The 19,387-nt window shown below is 40.5% G+C and overlaps 2 protein-coding genes across 2 annotated transcripts in view; both read left to right on the top strand.

The window, feature by feature from the left end:
- LOC144683536 (peptidase inhibitor 16-like) overlaps positions 1 to 19,387 on the top strand; it is a 697,419-nt gene that overhangs the window by 193,728 nt on the left and 484,304 nt on the right. The gene's annotated exons all lie outside the window — the stretch shown is intronic.
- Positions 47 to 18,612, top strand: timm17a (translocase of inner mitochondrial membrane 17 homolog A (yeast)). The gene is made up of 6 exons (XM_078546618.1): positions 47 to 199; positions 1,904 to 2,003; positions 7,197 to 7,260; positions 8,855 to 8,983; positions 11,658 to 11,768; positions 17,506 to 18,612. Exons 1-6 carry the CDS (start codon positions 174 to 176, stop codon positions 17,574 to 17,576), a joined length of 501 nt encoding a protein of 166 aa, XP_078402744.1. The 5' UTR covers positions 47 to 173; the 3' UTR covers positions 17,577 to 18,612.

Raw genomic sequence — 19,387 nt, 5'->3', positions numbered from 1 at the left:
TCAACATCTTGCTTTGACTCAGAAAAATTAAATGAGAGAACTTGCAAATGCCCAGTGGACGGGAAACAGAAGGCACTTTTAGGTTGTAGCGCTACACTCCTGCACATGCGCCCTAATGACCATTGACGCAGCGCATGCGCCCCGGTGGAGAGGGAGACACGTCATAGAGGAAGATGGAGGAATACGCACGCGAGCCCTGGTAAGCTGGTCGGGGGTCGGAAAGAGTCCAGGTCAAGGTTCAGGGTTACAGTTGGGGGCCGGGGGTGCCTAGAAAGGTGAGGAGCTGGTGGAAGCGGGGGATCCAGAAACTTCCATTGTAGACCCCGGGCTTAGTGCCCGTGCTTGTGACCTTCCGGGTGGTACAGCCAGGGCCTGTAGGGGGGCTGGGGCGATGAGGCTGGAGGGGCGCAAGTCCTCGGCCTTGGGTCTTCCAGTGGGTTCTGGGCCTGGTGATGATCTGAAGGTTGTTTCTGGCCTTTAGAGGAAGGTGGAGTGGGGAGAGTGTTCTGACCCTGTGGGGAGGGGGTGGATGGTCTGTGGAGGAGCCTGTTTTGCTTGAGGAGGGAAGGTCCTTGACGGATTTTTCTATGGTGGTAGGGGGGCTGTTGCTGCTGGGGGCGGGGAGGAGGGGTTGATCAGTAGGAATGCAGGTGTTGCCCAGGTAATTTAGGCTTGCTCAGGTTCCATTATTTTGGTATGCCGGTATTGGACTGACTGCTGTGGCTGAACCTGGTCAACTATTGTATGGTTTTATGACAGTCTATGACCTTTGCCTAGCTACAAAAGATTTTTTTTTGCACACCCTAAGCCGCCCTTGGTCTGGAGAGAATTATGAATTTGAGTTGTCAGCGTTTTGGAATGTTGTGGGTTTGAACTCACTTCAAAATTTGAGCATGTACCCTTGGTTGACACTCTAGTGCCAAGCTGAGGGAGTGTTGCATCCTTAAGAGTTGCTCTCCTTAGTATATGATGTTAAACTGATGTCCCTTTAGCTTATTCCACTGATTCAGATGGATATTTTAAGAGTGCATGGTGATATTGATGGAAGAGTAATGTGTCCTGACCAATATTCCTCTTTCAACCTGTGCTATCAAAATTAGATTAACCAGTTATTGATGTTTGTGAGACTTTGCTGTATGCAAAATTACTATGCCATTTGCTCCGTGCATTTCAGAAGTAATTTATATGTGAAATGCTTTGAGATGTTTCTGAGACAAGCGATTTTATCCTTTGCAAATGATGTGTCTGAATGATGTGGGGGTGGGGTGGGGGGGGATCTGTTGAAGCTGCTGCTGATTTTTGTTTAAAAGATTTTTTGTGGATTTGATTTCACAGGGCCTTGTTGATTATACAAAATTCATGGAACCTGTTAAAGTGGACATCCCTAATTCTTAGAGTTTCCAGAACTGCTTTAGTAGTTGTGCAAATTTACTGAAACTTTCGACATAAAAAATGCAGTTGTTTTTGTCATAATACCTATAAAGTTTTTGATCTGCCATGACATGAACTGCAAGTGAAGTTGGGTTAGCTGTGGCATGAAAAATATCAAGCTGCTTAATGAACTGAGGATATAAAGACTTTGTAATTGTTTTGCCATTTTCCCTGTGGAATAAGTTTCCAAGAAGATTGACTTCACTGATAGTTTGCTGTAACATTATGAGTAAACTTTGTGAAGAGTTTTTTTTAAAAAGTACAGTCCGTTGTGGTTATTCTAAGCTGAACTGAGGGTGAGTCTGCATGGCTACAATTATAGCAGCCATGAAATTGGCCATTAGGAGGTAATGGTGAATAGCCATGTCAATCTGTGCTTTTGCCTTTCCTCCTTGGTCGGAAGGCTAACATGGGTCAAGTTATAATTTCTAATGTGCAGCATCTGAGTAATGTTTTCATTCTTTTTTATTAGCCCATGGAGGATAGTTGATGATTGTGGTGGTGCCTTTACAATGGGCGCCATTGGTGGTGGAATTTTTCAGTCTATTAAAGGCTTCAGAAATGCTCCAGTGGTAAGTCATTTCACAACCCTGATAAAATTTAGATGTGTTGATTTTTGTGACTTAAAAATGTTCAGTTGTTTCATATAATTCTATGGCCATCATTTGTTTTGCTCCTGCTGGATGACTTGTAATGTCAGGTTGTTAATTTCAATGTGAAATGTATCTTGAGCTGATGAAGGGAACAATTTCTATAATTCTCTTCACTTTCCCTAGTATCGCCTTCATTGCCAGTAGCTGTGTACTCCAATATTCACCTTCCACCATCCACCTTCTATAACTTTCAACTCATCCAAAATGCTGATGCCCTGAGCTGAGTCCAGCTTGCCTATCACATAGAACAGGAGTAAGCAGTTCAGTTCCTTGAACCTGATCTGTCATCCAGTTAGATAGCTGAGCTATACCTCAGTTGTTCCATATGCCTAATCCCTTTACCTGACAATCTATTGTTACAATCAGGTGAGGAAGACTTGAGTGGTTCCCCTCTTTTCCCACTCCTTGTTTGACCACAACAAGTTTTGAAAAGTATGCACTTGCAAATTCAGTGAGTGTTTAACTGTTTGAACACGGTGATCGTAAAAGATACACTCAGGCAGATTTTCTTGAGTTTTAACAAGGAAAAGAGGATAGCTTTTATTGTACTTAACCTGGCCTAAGTTAAAAATAATAAAATACACTCTGACTTTCGCTCTCACACAGTTGGAAGTTCACACACAAAAAGGTAAGAGTGGGGAAGGAGAGATTAAGCAAGCTAGAATCGGTGGAGGTTGGTGACTTGGCTGGCTTCAGGTTGAATAAGGTGGTCCTGTTGCTTTCCCGTTCAGGCAATTTAAAAATGTAGACGGATGATCTGTCTGTTCTTCTGGAGATGATAGCGTGGGGTTGAGTTCCTTTGAAATCTCTGTTTGCAACACCTGGTTAGTTACAATCAGCAATCAGGGTTTGAAAAGTGACAAGTTGGGTGGAGAGCAAGAGAAAGGAGGGGACCCTATTCAGGTCGTTGTCCTTCAGTGCCCTGGCTGCTTGTCCTGTACTGCAGCAAAAGCAGTTACTTAAACAGAGTGGGCATGTCAGATGACTGTCTCCCAATGATTCAAACATGTTTATGACTAGTGTATTCTCATTCTAACTTGATTAGTTCATGTCTGGGACTCCCTTTCTCAGCCAGGGTCCCATTATCCAATCTGCTGTTCTGATGAAGAGTCATACGGACTCGAAATATTAACTCTTGTCTTCCTCTCCACAGATGCTGTCAGACCTGCGGAGTTTTTCCAGCTATTCTTGTTTTTGTTTCAGATTTCCAGTATCCGCAGTATTTTGCTTTTGTCCAAGTGATTAGGTTTACTAGTTCGCCTCAACCCAGTTGAGTACCTTAGTTCACCTCAACCCAGTTGAGTATCCCAGGCGATTGTTTTGAAGCTTTGCTAATGGGGGCAGGATATGTGGTTCTCTCATTCCCCTGAGGCCATTGTCTTTGGGTCTTTGCAGACATGGGGTCTTCATATCAATGGGTTGGCATGTGGAAGGTACAGTAATGCAAATTGTATAGCCGTCCTTGATTGCTATCTCAAGTCACATTTCAGTTTCTGTTTTAAAAAGTTCAGTTTAGGTTTCCAACCAGTGATTGAAGAATCATGAATGAATATAAAACATGTTTTCATTACGCTAGACTATCGAACTCAGTCTTAAAAATTTCAATTGACTCAAGATCCACAGCGTTTTGGGGGAGAGTGTTCCAGATTTCCACTACTCATGGCATGACAAATGTTCCCTTATTTTGCTCCAAAATGGCCTGACTCTAATTTTAAGATTATACATTCTGTCTGAATATCCCTAAACAGAGCCACTTGCAATGTTTTCTCTTTCCATTCCTGTACTGTTATCTATAGAGTCTACCAAGGATCTATTCTTGCCTCCTCCCCACTCTTTTTTCTCATTTGCATGCTGCACCTCAGTGCCTTTGTCCAAAGACAAATTGGATTCAATATGAATGCTGGTGACACTTCTACATCGCCATCATCAACTCTCTCAAGCTTTTCTCTTTCTCTGATTTGTTATGCTAATTGGCCGAATTCAGGACTGGGTGTGCAGCAATTTTCTTCAACTAAATATTGGGAAGACTGAAGCCATTGTCTTCAATTCCCACTACAAATTCTGTTCCCTAGCTGCTGACCCAGTCTTTCTCCCTGGTGACAGTCTGAGGCTAAACCAGATTGCTCACAATCTTGTCATGTTTGGCCTAGAAATGAACTTCCAACCACATATCCAACCACATATCCATTCCATCGCCATGACCACCTACCTCCACCTCTGTAACATCACCCAACACAACACCTGTTGCAGCTCATCTGCTGCTGAAACCCTCATCCGTGCCTTTGTTACCTTTAGACTATTCCAATACTCCCCTGCCTGGCCTCCTATCTTTCACCCTTCATAAACTTGAGCTCAGCTTTGCTACTCGTATCCTCACTTGCACCAAGTCTTGTTCACTTATCACCCCTTTGCTTGCTCACCTACATTGTCTCTCTATTAAGTGATGACTCAGTTTTAAAATTCTCATCATTGTTTTCAAATTTTCCATGCTCTCGCCCCTCTCTTTCTGTAACTACCTACAGCCCTCAAATCTCTGTGCATACCCAATTTAGACTTCTTACCAATTCCTATTTTAATTGCTCCACCATGAAGGCTGTGCCTTTTAGTTTCCTTGTCTACGCTCTGGAATTTTTCCTCGAAATCTCTCCACCTCTCTACTTCTTTGACCTTTGAGACCTTTAAAACCTACCTCTTTGACCAAGCTGTTGATTATCTATCCTATAATCTCATTATGTGACTGTGTCAAGTTTGGTTTTTCTAACCTTTTCTAAGGTGCCTTTGGATGTTTTTACTAGTGAATGTTGCTACGTAAATGTGGGCAGTTGTTGTTACTCTGTATTTACCCTATCAATTCCCTTTCTCATTTTAAAAACCTCACATCACTCCTTAATGTTCTAAAATTTAAGGGAATACAGACCAAAGTTGTGCAAACTGTCCTCATTTTTTTCATTCATGGGATGTGGGCATCACTGGTTAGGCCAGCATTTAAAGAGCATCCCTAATTGTCCTTGAGAAGGTGGTGGTGAGCTGCTGCCTAGAACTGTTGCAGTCCATATGGTGTAGGTACACCCGCAGTGCTGTTAGGAAGGGAGTTCCAGGATTTTGATCCATTTCTAACCCTTTAAGCTTTTGTACAATTCTGGTGAATTTGCATTGCACTTTTCTTCGCTTTTCTGAGGTTCGATGCCCAAATCTGAACATCATATTTAGCTGCACTCTGATCAAAGCTCTTGTACAACTAAAGCATCACTTCCTCACTTTTGAATATCAACTTCCTTGGGATAAAGACCAATATTCCATTACTTTTTCTACCTTAAAGTGATTTTGTATATAGAGTCCTAAATTTCTTTGCTCCTCCACAGCTCTAGCCATTTAAGACAGTATTCCTTCCATCATAAGGTCAGAAATGGGGATGTTCGTTGATGATAGCACAATGTTCAGCACCATTTGCGACTCCTCAGATATTGAAGCAGTCTATGTTCAAATGCAGTTAGACCTGGACAATATCCAGGCTTCGGCTTGACAAGTGGCAAATGACATTCGTGCCGCACAAGTGCCAGGTAATGACCATCTCCAACAAGAGAGAATCCAACCACCACCTCTTGACATTCAATGGCATTACCATCACTGAATCCCCCACTATCAATATCCTGGGGGTAACAATTGACCAGAAACTGAACTGGACTAGCATATAAAGACTGTGGCCACAAGAGTAGGTCAGAGGTTAGGAGTTATGCAGTGAGTAACTCGCCACCTGACTCCTCAAAGCCTGTCCACCATCTACAAGGCACAAGTCAGGAATGTGACGGAATACTCTCCACTTGCCTGGATGAGTGCAGCTCCAACGACACTCAAGCTTGACATCATCCAGGACAAAACAACTGCTTGATTGACACCCCATTGCAAACATTCACTCCCTCCACCACTGATGCACAATGGCAGCAGTGTGTACGATCTACAAGATGCACTGCAGAAACTCATCAAGGTAAAAAGCTGAGGCACCAGTTGTTGCATTCTGCCAATTGGTGACCTTTCCAGTTATCCCTAATCTGCCCCTGACTGCCAATCAATTGCCAATCCCTGCCATAATATGAACCTTATCAACTGTCTTCTGGAAGTTAATTTAAACAACATCTGTAAAAAATCCCCCATCCACTAGGTGATTGCTCTTAAAAAAAAATCATCTAGTCAGACATAACCTACTCTTCACAAATTCATACTGTCTGTTTTATTAACTGATATTTGTTCAATTAATAGATTTTAATAACTCGTTTTTTTATAAAATGTCAGATCTGCAGGTACTAGGTTTCTCTCTCTTCTTGAATTTTTGTGTTATAAGTCCCTCAAATGGTTGCATTTCTCCCTATTTCTGTAATCCTCTCTGGCTCTATCTATTCCTCTATCCCTGAACACGTTGCTCCTTTTTGATTCTGACATAACTTTTTCTTTGTTGCAGCATTGACAACAATATCTTCAGATGCTGAAGCCCCATCCTCTTGAACTCCCTTCCTACGCTCCTTCCACTGAATTTTCCTCCTTTGAGACCTACCTATTTCTTCCTTGGTTCAACATCTGGTTTTTCTCGTGCCTCTGAAAAACCTTGGGACGTGTTTTTTATGTGTTAAAAATGCTATATGTATTGAAGTTGTTATTGTGCGTGTATTTTATCTTCAATATATTTTATATTTTGACATATAAAAGTTTTTGCTTTTATATGTCAAAGCATCATCAATTTCATAATCCACTATTTTTGTAGAAATAATGAGAATAGTATTTTTGGTATGCAGTGCCAATGTAGGCGCCTGTGAAACAATTGATTCCCTACAGATTGTGTGAATTACACATGTAGTCTTCAATTTGGTTTGAGCCTTCCACAAATATGCGTACAAGCACATAAGTGGAGAGTGACCCGCATATATATCTATTCTAACTTACTTTGGTTTTGGGTGAGTCGCATTTTTATTACGAAGTGTGTTTTTAAGTACCTGTATTATTAGTACCGGTATTGTAATAATACAGGTACTTTTGCATTTTGTATTTGCTTGCATTTCTTTAAGCCTTTTGCACTGCTTTCAGTTGTTATTAACTTATCTTTTTGTTGGTTAAAAACAGGGAATGAGTCACAGACTTCGTGGAAGTCTGACAGCAGTTAAGACCAGAGCTCCACAATTAGGAGGTATGTTAGTTATATTTGTACAACAATATAAGTTGCATTTTGTTCCTAAAATTAATGAGATGACTATAAAAGTTTGATTTAAATCATGTTGGTTCTCACAAGACAGAAGTAGTCAATGCATGATGAGCAAATGGCAAACCTGTTTCAATTATAGCTGAATACTGAACTGTATAAACGTATTGTAAAGAAGGCTTTCTTTACTGGTATACTTCTAGGCTGTTCAGACATGAAACATCCCGGGCAGAGCACATTTGCTTAATTGGAGTGGCATGATGGGCACTGAGACACTTTGAGGGCAGGGAAACAAACCCATCTAAATCCTACAAGTCAAACAATAGTGGCCTAATTTTACAGTCTTTCTAGCAAATGCGCAGTTTCCGATGACATTTTATCTGTAGTGGCAAAGTTTGTTTTTAAAAAATGGATTCTGTAAGGTTTTCTAAAAGTCATTCTGTTAAATTATTTTACTATGTTTTGGGAGTACAGACCACTTAATAAATTATACCAACAGAGCTATCCTTTTTTGGCGTGGCTTAATTCACAATACTTTCACCTGTGTTGAGTTTAGGGCCCACTTTAGGTTTTGGGCACATAATCTAGGGTGACGCCTTCTGAGGGAGTGCTGTGTTGTCAGGGATGCCACTTTTTGGGTGAGAAGTTAAACAGAGGCATCATTGCATCACCTACCTTTTCAGGTTGACATAAAGAGGAAGAACTTGGAAGAAAAGTAGGGAGATCATCTAGTGTTCTAGCTAACATTCCTCTCACTCAACGCCACTAAAATGGATTGACTATTTTATTCATCCCATTTCCTTAACATTCCTTACATCATTGTGAAAATTAGAAACTGCATTTGCCTCTGTGGCAACTCACTGTACTTCCAAAGTATTTAATTGCTTGTGAAATGTTTTGCAGAGCTCTGCAAAGTGGCCAATCTATTGCCTGCACTGTATGTTTGCCCCTTTTAACAATAGAAGTCAAATTTTGAATGAGACACCTAGAAGGACTATTCCTCGACAAAGTTTTTGTTGCCAACATCTAGAGCTGTCATCATTCTGTGCTATAGGAATACTATATTTATTATTGCTGGTAATCCTTATCATGACCAACTAATGTTGCTTTTCTAAGCTGACCTGGGCGTAATTATATAATTTACTATTATTTGATTGGAATATTTCAGGTATTACTTTTTAGGTACTACTATTGCCTGCCAAGCATCAGGAAAAACGAATACCTGATTGAAAGAAAAAATGACCTTTGTTGAGGCAGTTTCACTGCTTAACAATATAACCAAATTATTAAAATAAATTAGTGTTATAAACTATTGTAATGAATTCTTAACTCCTGTTCCATTGAGACCAGGCAGCAGTATATCGAGGGTTTCATGTGGTTATTAATTTTTAAAATATAATGTTTCTGTTTCACTATTGGGATGGAACTTCCCGCACTCAGGGGCATAAGTACTCACTGTACATTTTGATTAAGTAATATACTTGGGAATTTTTTAGCTTTCTGCTGCAAAATGTTTGTGATAATTTAGACCAGTTTATTTTAGACACCTAACAGTCTCGCATTCACTATTTTATGATTTTAGGAAGCTTTGCTATTTGGGGTGGGCTGTTTTCAATGATTGACTGTGGCTTAGTGAAGGTCAGAGGGAAAGAAGATCCATGGAATTCTATAACCAGTGGAGCCTTAACAGGAGCCATATTAGCTGCACGAAGTAAGTGAAAGTCTGAATTTTTGTAACTGTGAATCAGTGTGATGTCTCAACTTGGCATGCAACAACAAGGTAATGATAGCGCTAGAAAATAATAGAAATCTTAAGAGGCTTTAGATTCACAGATGTTCCTTCGTATTTTGCTAAATAGCTGACTTTTAAATATAAATACCTTGACTTCTCAGAAGTCTGCCATTTTGAATCTTGTTTTTTTTTTGCTGCCCTGAATTTGGGATACACGTCAGTAGGGCAACTTGAATTTTGCAAATTGCTGTTGTGGTACTCTTTGCACATATTGCTGTGTTCTGTCAAAACCACTGTCATGACGGTTATAGTAAAAATCGTGAACCTATTTTATGTTAACCAGGATCATTTTACTTAGCTGTGTTTTTATACAAACATTTCAAATCTATAACAAATCCAAGAAGACAAAACCTACTAGCATCCAAAAATGTTGTTGCTTATATGCCGCAGGAAGTTTTGGAAGCTGTCACCCTTGTTTTAAAAGAACATTTTACACAATCCAGAATTTGAAATGTGATTGATCTATTGAATCTGTAGACATCTTTTCACATTCAAAATAAGTATCTTCCAGAGACATTGTTCCTGGAGATACAAAGGTAACACAATCTAATGAATACTATCTTTTGGAAACCTGTTGATTGCATGCCAAAAGTGTGTGCACACTTCCTATTGTAATGTGGATGTAGGCTGTAAACCCACCCCTTACCTTTCTATTATCCAAATTGGAAACTGGTAAATAAATGTTCCTGTTCTCCACTGTGAATGGGTTTTGAGTGGATTATAGCATTTGACTCTGAAATCTGCCTAATATTGCAAGTGGACCCTCCAACTCCCCTCCCCCCAAAAAAATTGTCATTGATTCCTGGTTTAACAATGCATAATCTGGCTGCCGATCATCTTTCCAGCATCCCTGAATTTTCAGTTATACTAGTTTGACTTTCAGTTACAGTCGCGTATGATTCCAAAGTGCACAAAGAATTCTCCTAGAATGCTTTTAATTGCACATTAGTGGGATGCAATTTGGGAGGGATTACATTCTGATCCTTGATTCTGAATTTGTCTTGTAGCACCTTATTTATAGTATTAGTTGGCATCTGAAGTATAGATTTCCATATTGGAATAATTACAGAGAGAATTTCCATTGTTTTGATCCCTTTAGACAAATGTGTAGATTTTAAAATGTTTGAATATGTCTAAAAGCTGTGGAAGCCAAAGTTTCTATTTTACTGCTTTAAAATTAAATTTGTCAGATGTATAAGCTTATATGAATGCTCTAGGAGATGGTCATAATAGGAAGCATTTATTGAAGATGATATTACAACAATATCCATTTATTTTTAACTCCCCTGGAATCTTGATTTCATGTACTCGTCCTGGGGACAAACGACAGGAAACCAATAAAAATGCTGTCTCCTTATGCCCCTTCTTTAATCTTGTTCCATCTGTTTTACAGCAGCAAAATACTGTGACGTTGGAAATATAACATGAAAATGCCGCATTCCCACTAGCCTTTATCCCACTTTGCTTCATCCACCTACCTATCAAAAACCGGCATGGTCAAAGGCTCAATCAGTAACTTAAATTATGCATTCTATAGCCTTACAAATTTCTTTTGCTCTTTGTCCTAAATTTTTAATCTTGTAACCCTTTCCCTCGTAGTTGACCCATTTAACTCTGGAAACAGTATATTTCTGTTTGCTCTCTTTTATTCCTTCACCATTTTAAACACTTATATAAAATCATTCTATTCTTTCCATTAGACTTAATTTTACATGTCTTTCTTTGTAATTATATTTCCTCATAACAGGAAATATCCCAGTGGGTCTAAGTTTTATCTTCCTATACTACCTTGGCATCTTTCCAATGGTTTGGAGACAAAAACTGGACATAGAACTCCAATTTAAGTCATCTATGATTTTATATAGGTTCACCATTGAATCTTGATTTTTATATTCAATAGCTCTTGCCATAAAACTATATTCCATTGACCTATTATGGCTTTATCCACTTGCGGCTTTTAATGTTTTGAGAATCTGAACCCCCAGATCCCCCTCTTGCCACATCATCCATGAATCTCCAATTAAGTTTTTTTTATAGTCAAAATGTACTGCCTCGTACTTGCTGATATTGAAATCCATTGAATCATTTGATCATTATTGCCCATGGAGCCTCCTTTGGTCCTTGGATTCATTTAGAATGTATTATATTTTAGTATTGTCTGCAAATTTGAACACTAGTTCTCTAGCCCTTTATTCAAATCATTGATATATATAATGAACAATAGTAGTCCTAGAACAAAATTTTATAGGACGTGAGTATCTACTTCCAACCATTGAGAAATTACTCAACTTGTACTCTGATTCCTCCCTTCTAATCAGCTTTTAGTCCAATTTACTACTGTTCTCCTAACTTCATACTCCTTAATCGTTTTCCAATAATTTCTATGTGGTACCTTATCAAAGGTTTTCTTAAAGTCCATGTGCATCATATCCACTGCATTTCCCTCGATTACCAAAACAAGAATGCCAGTTTTTTTCCTTCTCTTTAAGAAAGAAAATCTGTTTTAAAACATCAATATAATCTGATTTGATATATTCTCACTGTGTTCTAGAGCATTTATTATAATTCATAAACTGTGAACACTTTCATTTAGATGGTCCAATGGCAATGGTGGGATCAGCTGCAATGGGAGGTATACTTCTAGCCTTGATTGAAGGAGCTGGAATAATGTTGACACGATTTGCTTCAACCCAATTCCCAACAGGTAAATTGTGAATATAGATACAGTATTGCCAGCATTGCACATTTACCCGAGAACAAATATATAAAAGTATTATTAATATAATATATGTAAGTGTATGCTTAAGCGTAACAGCATTTTGTTTTGCCTGGACAGATGGTTAATTTCCAGAGATAAGCGCCCTAGTGAGCCCACTAGAAGGGGACTAGGGTTCTTCCCTCAGGCAGTTTTCCTTTCCTCTTGCAGGTGGTCTGGTTGACATTTGTGCCGCTTCCTCATTTGAGTTATGCCTTGTTATCACTTCATTAAGATTGGCGTGATGAAAAAGTTTCTTTGTACACAAATTTCAATATTATTGCAAATGTAATAACAGATGTTTGCTTTCTGAAGTATAAAAGAACTTGGAAACAAACTTTTTGTACATAAATGCACAAGAGTACATTTTAAAAAATAAGTTAATGTTTGTTTATATCTAATAACCCTGTATTATATGGCATTTTCTGTATAGGTTTGTTAGAATAATTGTAGCTGAAATTTTCAGTAGGTTTTATACTATCTAGAAAACATAAATAATTATGTAGTTAGTATTTTTAATGGAATCACTTTGGTTGGACTTCTGTAAATTTTCATATGTTCTGTTATATTTCTACTGACAAAAGAATTAACTAAAATTAAACAGCTGTAGGTCAGGGATGTCCAAACTTTTACAGCTGGTTTTCAGAAATACGTGTGACAGATTGCACCACATACGATCTATAAACAAAAATTGAGAAGCGCTCTTCCCCACTGCCAGAACCCTCGAACACATGGACCTGGAGTTTTTGCTAGGTTGTGCTTTTTTTTTTTAAGCACAAGTTGCCTGAAATCCATCAAACAAGCACAAAAGAGCAAGGAATTTCAGGCGCCAAAAATGTCCAATGCAAATCGAGTTTCCATGATGTGTCACATTAGCTCAAAGTACTTAATGTTAGAAGCCAGTCCCCAGTCCCGCCCACAAAACTGTCTCACCCCCAGATCAAATTAATCACCATTGTGAATTTTTGCTAACTGCATCAGTTACGGGCTTTCAAAGAGGCTTTTGAAGTTTGTTATTAGTTGGAAGAACACTAATAGACATGCTTTGAAAGCTTTTAATATAAATTTTAACATGCTGAGAAACTGGCTGTGGTACATCAATGTCACCAGTAATTGGTCCTGAAGTTTTAAGTCTGTTTCCACTAAAGTTTGGGTTATTCACAAATGATGATCTTGACACTGATTAAAAATGCTATTTTTGTGCTAAGCCCGTTTCTAGCTGTATAAATAAAACTGCACCAGATTACTACTCCTAAATTTATCAAGGAATATTTTTAAATGCAATTTTTAAAAATAACTAAGTTCTAAAACACTATTCAGTTGTGCAGGTTCATCGAAGTTTTTCCAATCAACACTACGTTAATGAAATAAAAACAAAAAATGCTGGAAAAACTCAGCAGGTCTGATAGCATCTGTGGAGAGAGGAACAGAGTTAACATTTCAAGTCTGTATGACCCTTCTTCAGAGCTAAAGAGAAGTAGAAATATGATGAAATTTATACTGTTTAAGGCGGGTGGAGCAGGTGAAGCTGGATAGAAGGCCAGCGATAGGTGTGGGCTATGGGAAAGATTGACAAAGATGTCATGGACAAAAAGACAAAGTGGGTATTAATGGTAGTGGGAAGGGTGCTGATAGTGGCATAAAGGTAAAGCAGAATGTGTGAATAGCAGAAGAAGGGTCAGCACTCTGAAAGAAAAACATGGAACAACTAACAAATGGCCTTTTTGGGGGTGGGGTTGGGGAAAAAGGATGGAAAAGGGGGATAAAACAATGAATGAAAATACATTTTAAAAAGGGGGGTTAAAAAAGGGGTGAAGATAAAGGAGAGAGTTCACAGTCTGAAGCTGTTGAACTCAATGTTAAGCCCGGAAGGCTGTAAAGTGCCTAATCGAAAAATGAGGTGCTCTTCCTCCAGTTTGCGTTGGGTTTCACTGGAACATTGCAGCAGGCCAAGGACGGACATGTGGGCATGAGAGCAGGATGGTATATTGAAATGGCAAGCGACAGGAATGTCTGAGTTATGCTTTCGGATTGAGCAAAGGTGTTCCGCAGAGCAATCACCCAACCTGCGTTTGGTCTCCCCAGTGTAGAGGAGACCACATTGGGAGCAGTGAATGCAATAGACCAAATTGAAGGAGGTGCAAGTGAAGTGCTGCTTCACCTGTAAGGAGTGTTTGGGTCCTTGGATGGTGAGGAGGGAGGAGGTAAAGAGGCAGGTGTTGTACCTTCCGTGATTGCATGGGAAGGTGCTGTGGAAAGGGGATGAGGTGTAGGGAGTGACGGAGGAGTGGACCAGGGTGTCTGGAGGGAATGGACCCTAAGGAATGCTGACAGGGGTTGAGGGCAAGATGTGTTCGGTGGTGGCATCATGCTGAGGTTGGTGGAAAAGGTGGAGGATGATCCTTTGAATGCAGAGGCTGGTGGGGTGAAAAGTGAAGACAAGGGGGCTCTATCATGGTTCTGGGAGGAGGGGCAAGTGTGAGGGCAGAGGCGCGGGAGATGGGTTGGACACGGTTGAGGGCTGGGTCAACCACAGTTTGTGGGTGAGGGAGTGGGGGGGGTGGGTGGAGAGAACCTTGGTTAAGGAATAAGGAAGAGATGTCAGAAGCGCCCTTTTGGACAGTGGCATCATCGGAACAGATGCGACGGAGGCGAAGGAACTGAGAAATGGAATCCTTACAGGATATGAGGAGCTGTAGTCGAGGTAGCTGTGGGAGTCGGTGGGCTTGTAATGAATATTGGTGGACAGTCTATCACCAGAAATGGAGAAAGAGAGGTCAAGGAAGTGAAGAGAAGTGTTGGATTTGGGCCATGTGAAGGTGATAGAGGGATGGAAATTGGAAACAAAATTGATAGATTTTTCCAGGTCCAGATGAGAGCATGAAGCAGCATCGAAACAGTTGTTGATGTATCGAAGAAAGAGTTGTGGGTGGGGGCCTGAGTAGGACTGGAATGTTCCACATAGCCCACAACGAGACAGGCATAATTGGGTACCCATAACCGCACCTTTTATTTGGAGGAAGTGAGACAAATTTAAGGAGAAATTGTTCAGTGAGAGAACAAGTTCAGATGGAGGAGAGTGGTGGTGGTGTGGATGGGGGTTGTTCTGCCTTCTGTTCAGGGAACAAGCGGAGAGCCCTCAGACCATCCTGGTGGGGGATGGAGGTGTAGAAGGATTGGACATCCGTGATGAAGAGGAGGAGGCGGTTGATATGACGTAGGGCATCAGAGGAATCGCGGATGTAGGTGGGAAGCGACTGGACAAGGGGATAGAGAACGGAGTCAAGATAGGAAGAAATGAGTTCTGTGGGGCAGGAACAAGCTGACATGATGGGTCTACCGGGACAGTCCTGTTTGTGGATTTTGGGTAGGAGGTAGAAGCGGGGTATTCGGGTTTGGGAGACTAAGGTTGGAAGCTGTGGAGGGAATACCTCCAGAGGAGATGAGGTCAGTGACGGTCCTGGAAACAATGGCTTGATGTTTGGTGGTGTGGTCATGGTCCAGGGAAGAAGTGTCTGAGAGTTGGCGCTCAGCCTCTGCGAGGTAGAGGTCAGTATGCCAGACAACAACAGCTCCACCCTTGTCGGCAGGTTTGATAACAAAGTTAGGGTTAGACCTAAGAGAACGGAGTGCAGCAAGTTCAGAAGGAGAAAGTTTGGAGTGGGTGAGAGGAGCAGAGAAATTGAGGCGGCCGATGTCACGCCGACAGTTCTCAATGAAAAGATCAAGAGCAGGCCAGAGAGAGGGGTCCATGTGGAGGGTGAATACTGGAGGTGGATGAAAGGATCGGTTGAACTGGGGGAAGGACTCCTGCCCAAAGAAGTGAGCATAGGGATGAAGGTGGTGGAAGAGGAGTTCAGCATCGTACCGAGCCCGAAATTCATTGTGGTGAAGGCGTAAGGGTATGAAACTGAGTCCTTTGCTGAGTACAGAATGTTCAGAATCGGAGAGGGAAAGGTCAGAGTGTATGGTGAATACATGACAAGAAGTGGGGTTAGAAGAAGGGATTGGGTCGGAGGGATGGGAAGGAGTGGAGGGTCCTGGATGGGCATTGGTATCAATAAGTTGTTGGAGCTTGCGTTCCTTAACACTGGTGATAGACTGTCCACCAATATTCATTACAAGCCCACCGACTCCCACAGCTTCCTCGACTACACCTCCTCACACCTTACTTCCTGTAAGGACTCCATCCCATTCTCTCAGTTCCTTCGCCTCCATCACATCTGTTCCGATGATGCCACTTTCCAAAAGAGCGCTTCTGACATGTCTTCCTTCTTCTTTAACCGAGGTTTCCCACGCAGTGGTTGACAGGGCCCTCAACTGTGTTTGACCCATCTCCCGTGCCTCTGCCCTCACACTCCCTCCCCCACACCCAGAATCATGATAGGGTCCCCCTTGTCCTCCCTTTTCGCCCCATCAGCCTCCACATTCAAAGGATCATCCTCTGCCATTTCTGCCGACTCCAGCATGATGCCACCACCAAACACACCTCATCTCAGCATTCCGTAAGCACCGTTCCCTCTAGGACACCCTGGTCCACTCCTCCATCGTTCCCAACACCTCATCCCCTTTCCATGGCACCTTCCATGTAATTGCAAAAGCTGCAACACCTGCCTCTTTATATCTTCCCTCCTCACTGTCTAAGGGCCAAACACTCCTTTCAGGTGAAGCAGCCATCTGTTAATTGTTCCATGTTGTTCTTTCACAGAGTGCTTATCCTTGTTCTGCTGTTAACATATTCTGCTTTCTTACCTTTACGCCACTATGAGCACCTACTTTAGCCCTTACCACTACCATTAACATTCCCTTTGTCTTTTTGTCCATGACATCTTTGTCAATCTCTCCTTAGCCCCCTTCTTTCCAGCTTCACCTGCCTTATCCCTCCCCCCGTTAAACAACATAAATTTCATCACATTTCTACTTCTCTTTAGCTCTGAAGAAGGGACTTACAGACTCAAAACGTTAGCATCTGTGGAGAGAGAAACAGAGTTGTCAGGCCTGTGTTTTTCCAGCATTTTCTGTTTTTATTTCCGATTTCCAGCATCTGCAGTATTTTGCTTTTATCAATACGTTAATGAAGTTGAGCAGAAATTTGAGGGAAAAAAACCCTACTTCTGAAAACAACTGCAATTTGAGCCCAGATCACCAATTACACCCAAAGCAGAAAATCTTGGTCAGAAATTTCTGCCATGGCTCTTTAAACTGCCCTAGTCAAGTAAAAATGGACAATTCCTGATTGATCCAGGCCAGGAAAGATTGGAAGCTAACAAAAAGAGAAATAAAAGATCAAAAGAACTACACAGGGTTTTGTGGGCCAGATTTGGATGATTCCTTATGTGAAAATTGACCATTATATTAAAAAGTGAAGAATAAAATAACAACCCCAATTATTATGTGTTAATTTTTAAATGTAAAACTGGTTGCAACATAAGTGATTTGAAAAGACTGACAGGAGCTCTACAATGCACCATGTGCAATAAAGTTTGGTAATGCACTAATTCTCAAAATTCTAAAGTTAAAAACAACTGCAAGAAAGTGACCTACTTTCAGTGGCATTGGAACATATTAAAAGTGTAAAGAATTAACTTGGGAGAATTGAACTAAAACCAGTTATCAGATTGTCGTGTAATTGCAGGAGAATATATAAAAGTGTTTTTTAAACTTAAGTATATTTTTCCCCTTATAGGTCCACAGTTTGCAGAAGACCCAACTCAACTACAAACGCCATCATTTGGTGAATATAGACAATATCAGTGACAAATCAATTGCAATACCTCTAACTTTATGGATGCTGAAGGACTAATAGTGTTATTAAGGGAACAAAAAAGTCACTCCAGACATCCTGTGAAGAGCACACTGTCATCTACGTAGTCGTATGTAACCATTTTTTTAAGGGGCTGATGTGAATTATTGCAGGGCTGGTGTGGTTAGAAAAGGCCATTGTAGGAAAATTAATGTATAAAATGATTTTCTGCCAGTGGCCTTGGAATATATGTATATATGGTTTCTACCATATTTTACCTTGATATGAAGGCCCTTGTATCAGAACTGTTATTAAATCCAAGATTATTTTGTGCCTGAGTTTTATAGAGTTCTCTGGAATATATTTGTAAACTGTATGGTAAAATAATCTATTGACATTGTGTCCCTTTAATCATTTCAAATCCAACAAAATAAATCACAGCATCCAGCCTCCTCTTAAGAAGGACATTTTTCAGACATTGATTTTAACCAGTAAAGGCACAGAACATTATTGTGAGAGGAGTTGTTTCATCTCATTACATTAAAAACTTAAGGCCAAATTGTCATCTTGGTAGGAATTTTAATGGTTTATTTATTATTTTGGGTGCCAGATTTACAAACACACTTGATGTGAGCTGAATGTGTTTTGCTAAGACTCCAGGCATCCTAATTGGAAATTAAAGTGGTTAATATAAATTGTGATAACTATTTGAGCTACTTTATTTATGGTTGAATTCGAGCAGGGGAGAAACTACTCCTTTATGTTAACAAGTAAAGGATAGGAATTTGAGACACCAGAATTTGCAATAAAACCCTTATATCGACCTAGAATGATTGGGTTTTCAAATCTAATGTATACTTATAAATGTCGCCTTGGTGCTCTCCTTCAACACCTTGTGTTGAACTGTGCATGAAGCAACTTGTCACTTGATTGTACCTGACCAAGTTTCCATTAGGAGTTACAGTGGCAGCAGTGAAGAATACCAGTATGTGATGAGAAGATCTTGTGTTTTGTCACTCATTGAATAATAAATGTTCTATCAGACTGAAAGTGTATATCTGCAATAAATATTTGTCATAGTATGGAACTATTGGTTCAGTTTTCCCCTATCACCTCATTCCTAGAATTTATTATGGCTGGGATAATCCAGTCAACAGCTGATTTGCAATCAGCTGCTAGGAGATCTGATCTGCAAGGAGACGCAATTGAAGTGTTCCTGTGCAATCTCTCTTCCAGCCTCTCATACTGTGAGTACTCATCTCTGCTGAATCAAAATTAATTCAGTTGGGTTATTTGAAAATAAACTATGTACAGGAGAACCTGACAGCTGATAGAAGTCTGACCTCAACTATCCCATTTCATACCCAAGCCTAAAATGCAAAGAAACTGTAAATGGTTTCAAGTCATGTTCTTTCCTAAAAGTCCCCTTGTGTTTGGACATTGGAACGCTGGTGAGAGATGTATCTTAGGCAGTCCCTCGGGACCGAGGATGACTTTCTTCTACTCTGGGGCTGTGGGTCCTGAGGTGACTGAAAAGTCCAATGCTGGATCTGTACACTCCACCACAGGTGGGGCAGATAGTGTTTGATGAGGTGGGTGGTTGGGATGATGAGTTTGATGCGCTTCTTCTGCTGTTTGAACTTGACCTCCATCTTAGAAACAAAATATGAGCAGGAGTAGGTCATTCGAGCCTGCTCTGCCAGTCAATATGATCATGGCTGATCCTCTGTCTCAATGCCATATTCCTGTGTGCTCCCCATACCCCTTGACGCCTTTAGAGTCCAGAAACCTATCTATTTCCTCACATATATTCAGTGACTTGGCC

This window comes from Cetorhinus maximus, chromosome 8, assembly GCF_964194155.1.
Source record: "Cetorhinus maximus chromosome 8, sCetMax3.hap1.1, whole genome shotgun sequence".
Classification (NCBI taxonomy): Eukaryota; Metazoa; Chordata; class Chondrichthyes; order Lamniformes; family Cetorhinidae; genus Cetorhinus; species Cetorhinus maximus.
Note: the sequence above shows the minus strand (reverse complement) of the source record. Positions and strands in the feature narration are given on the sequence as shown.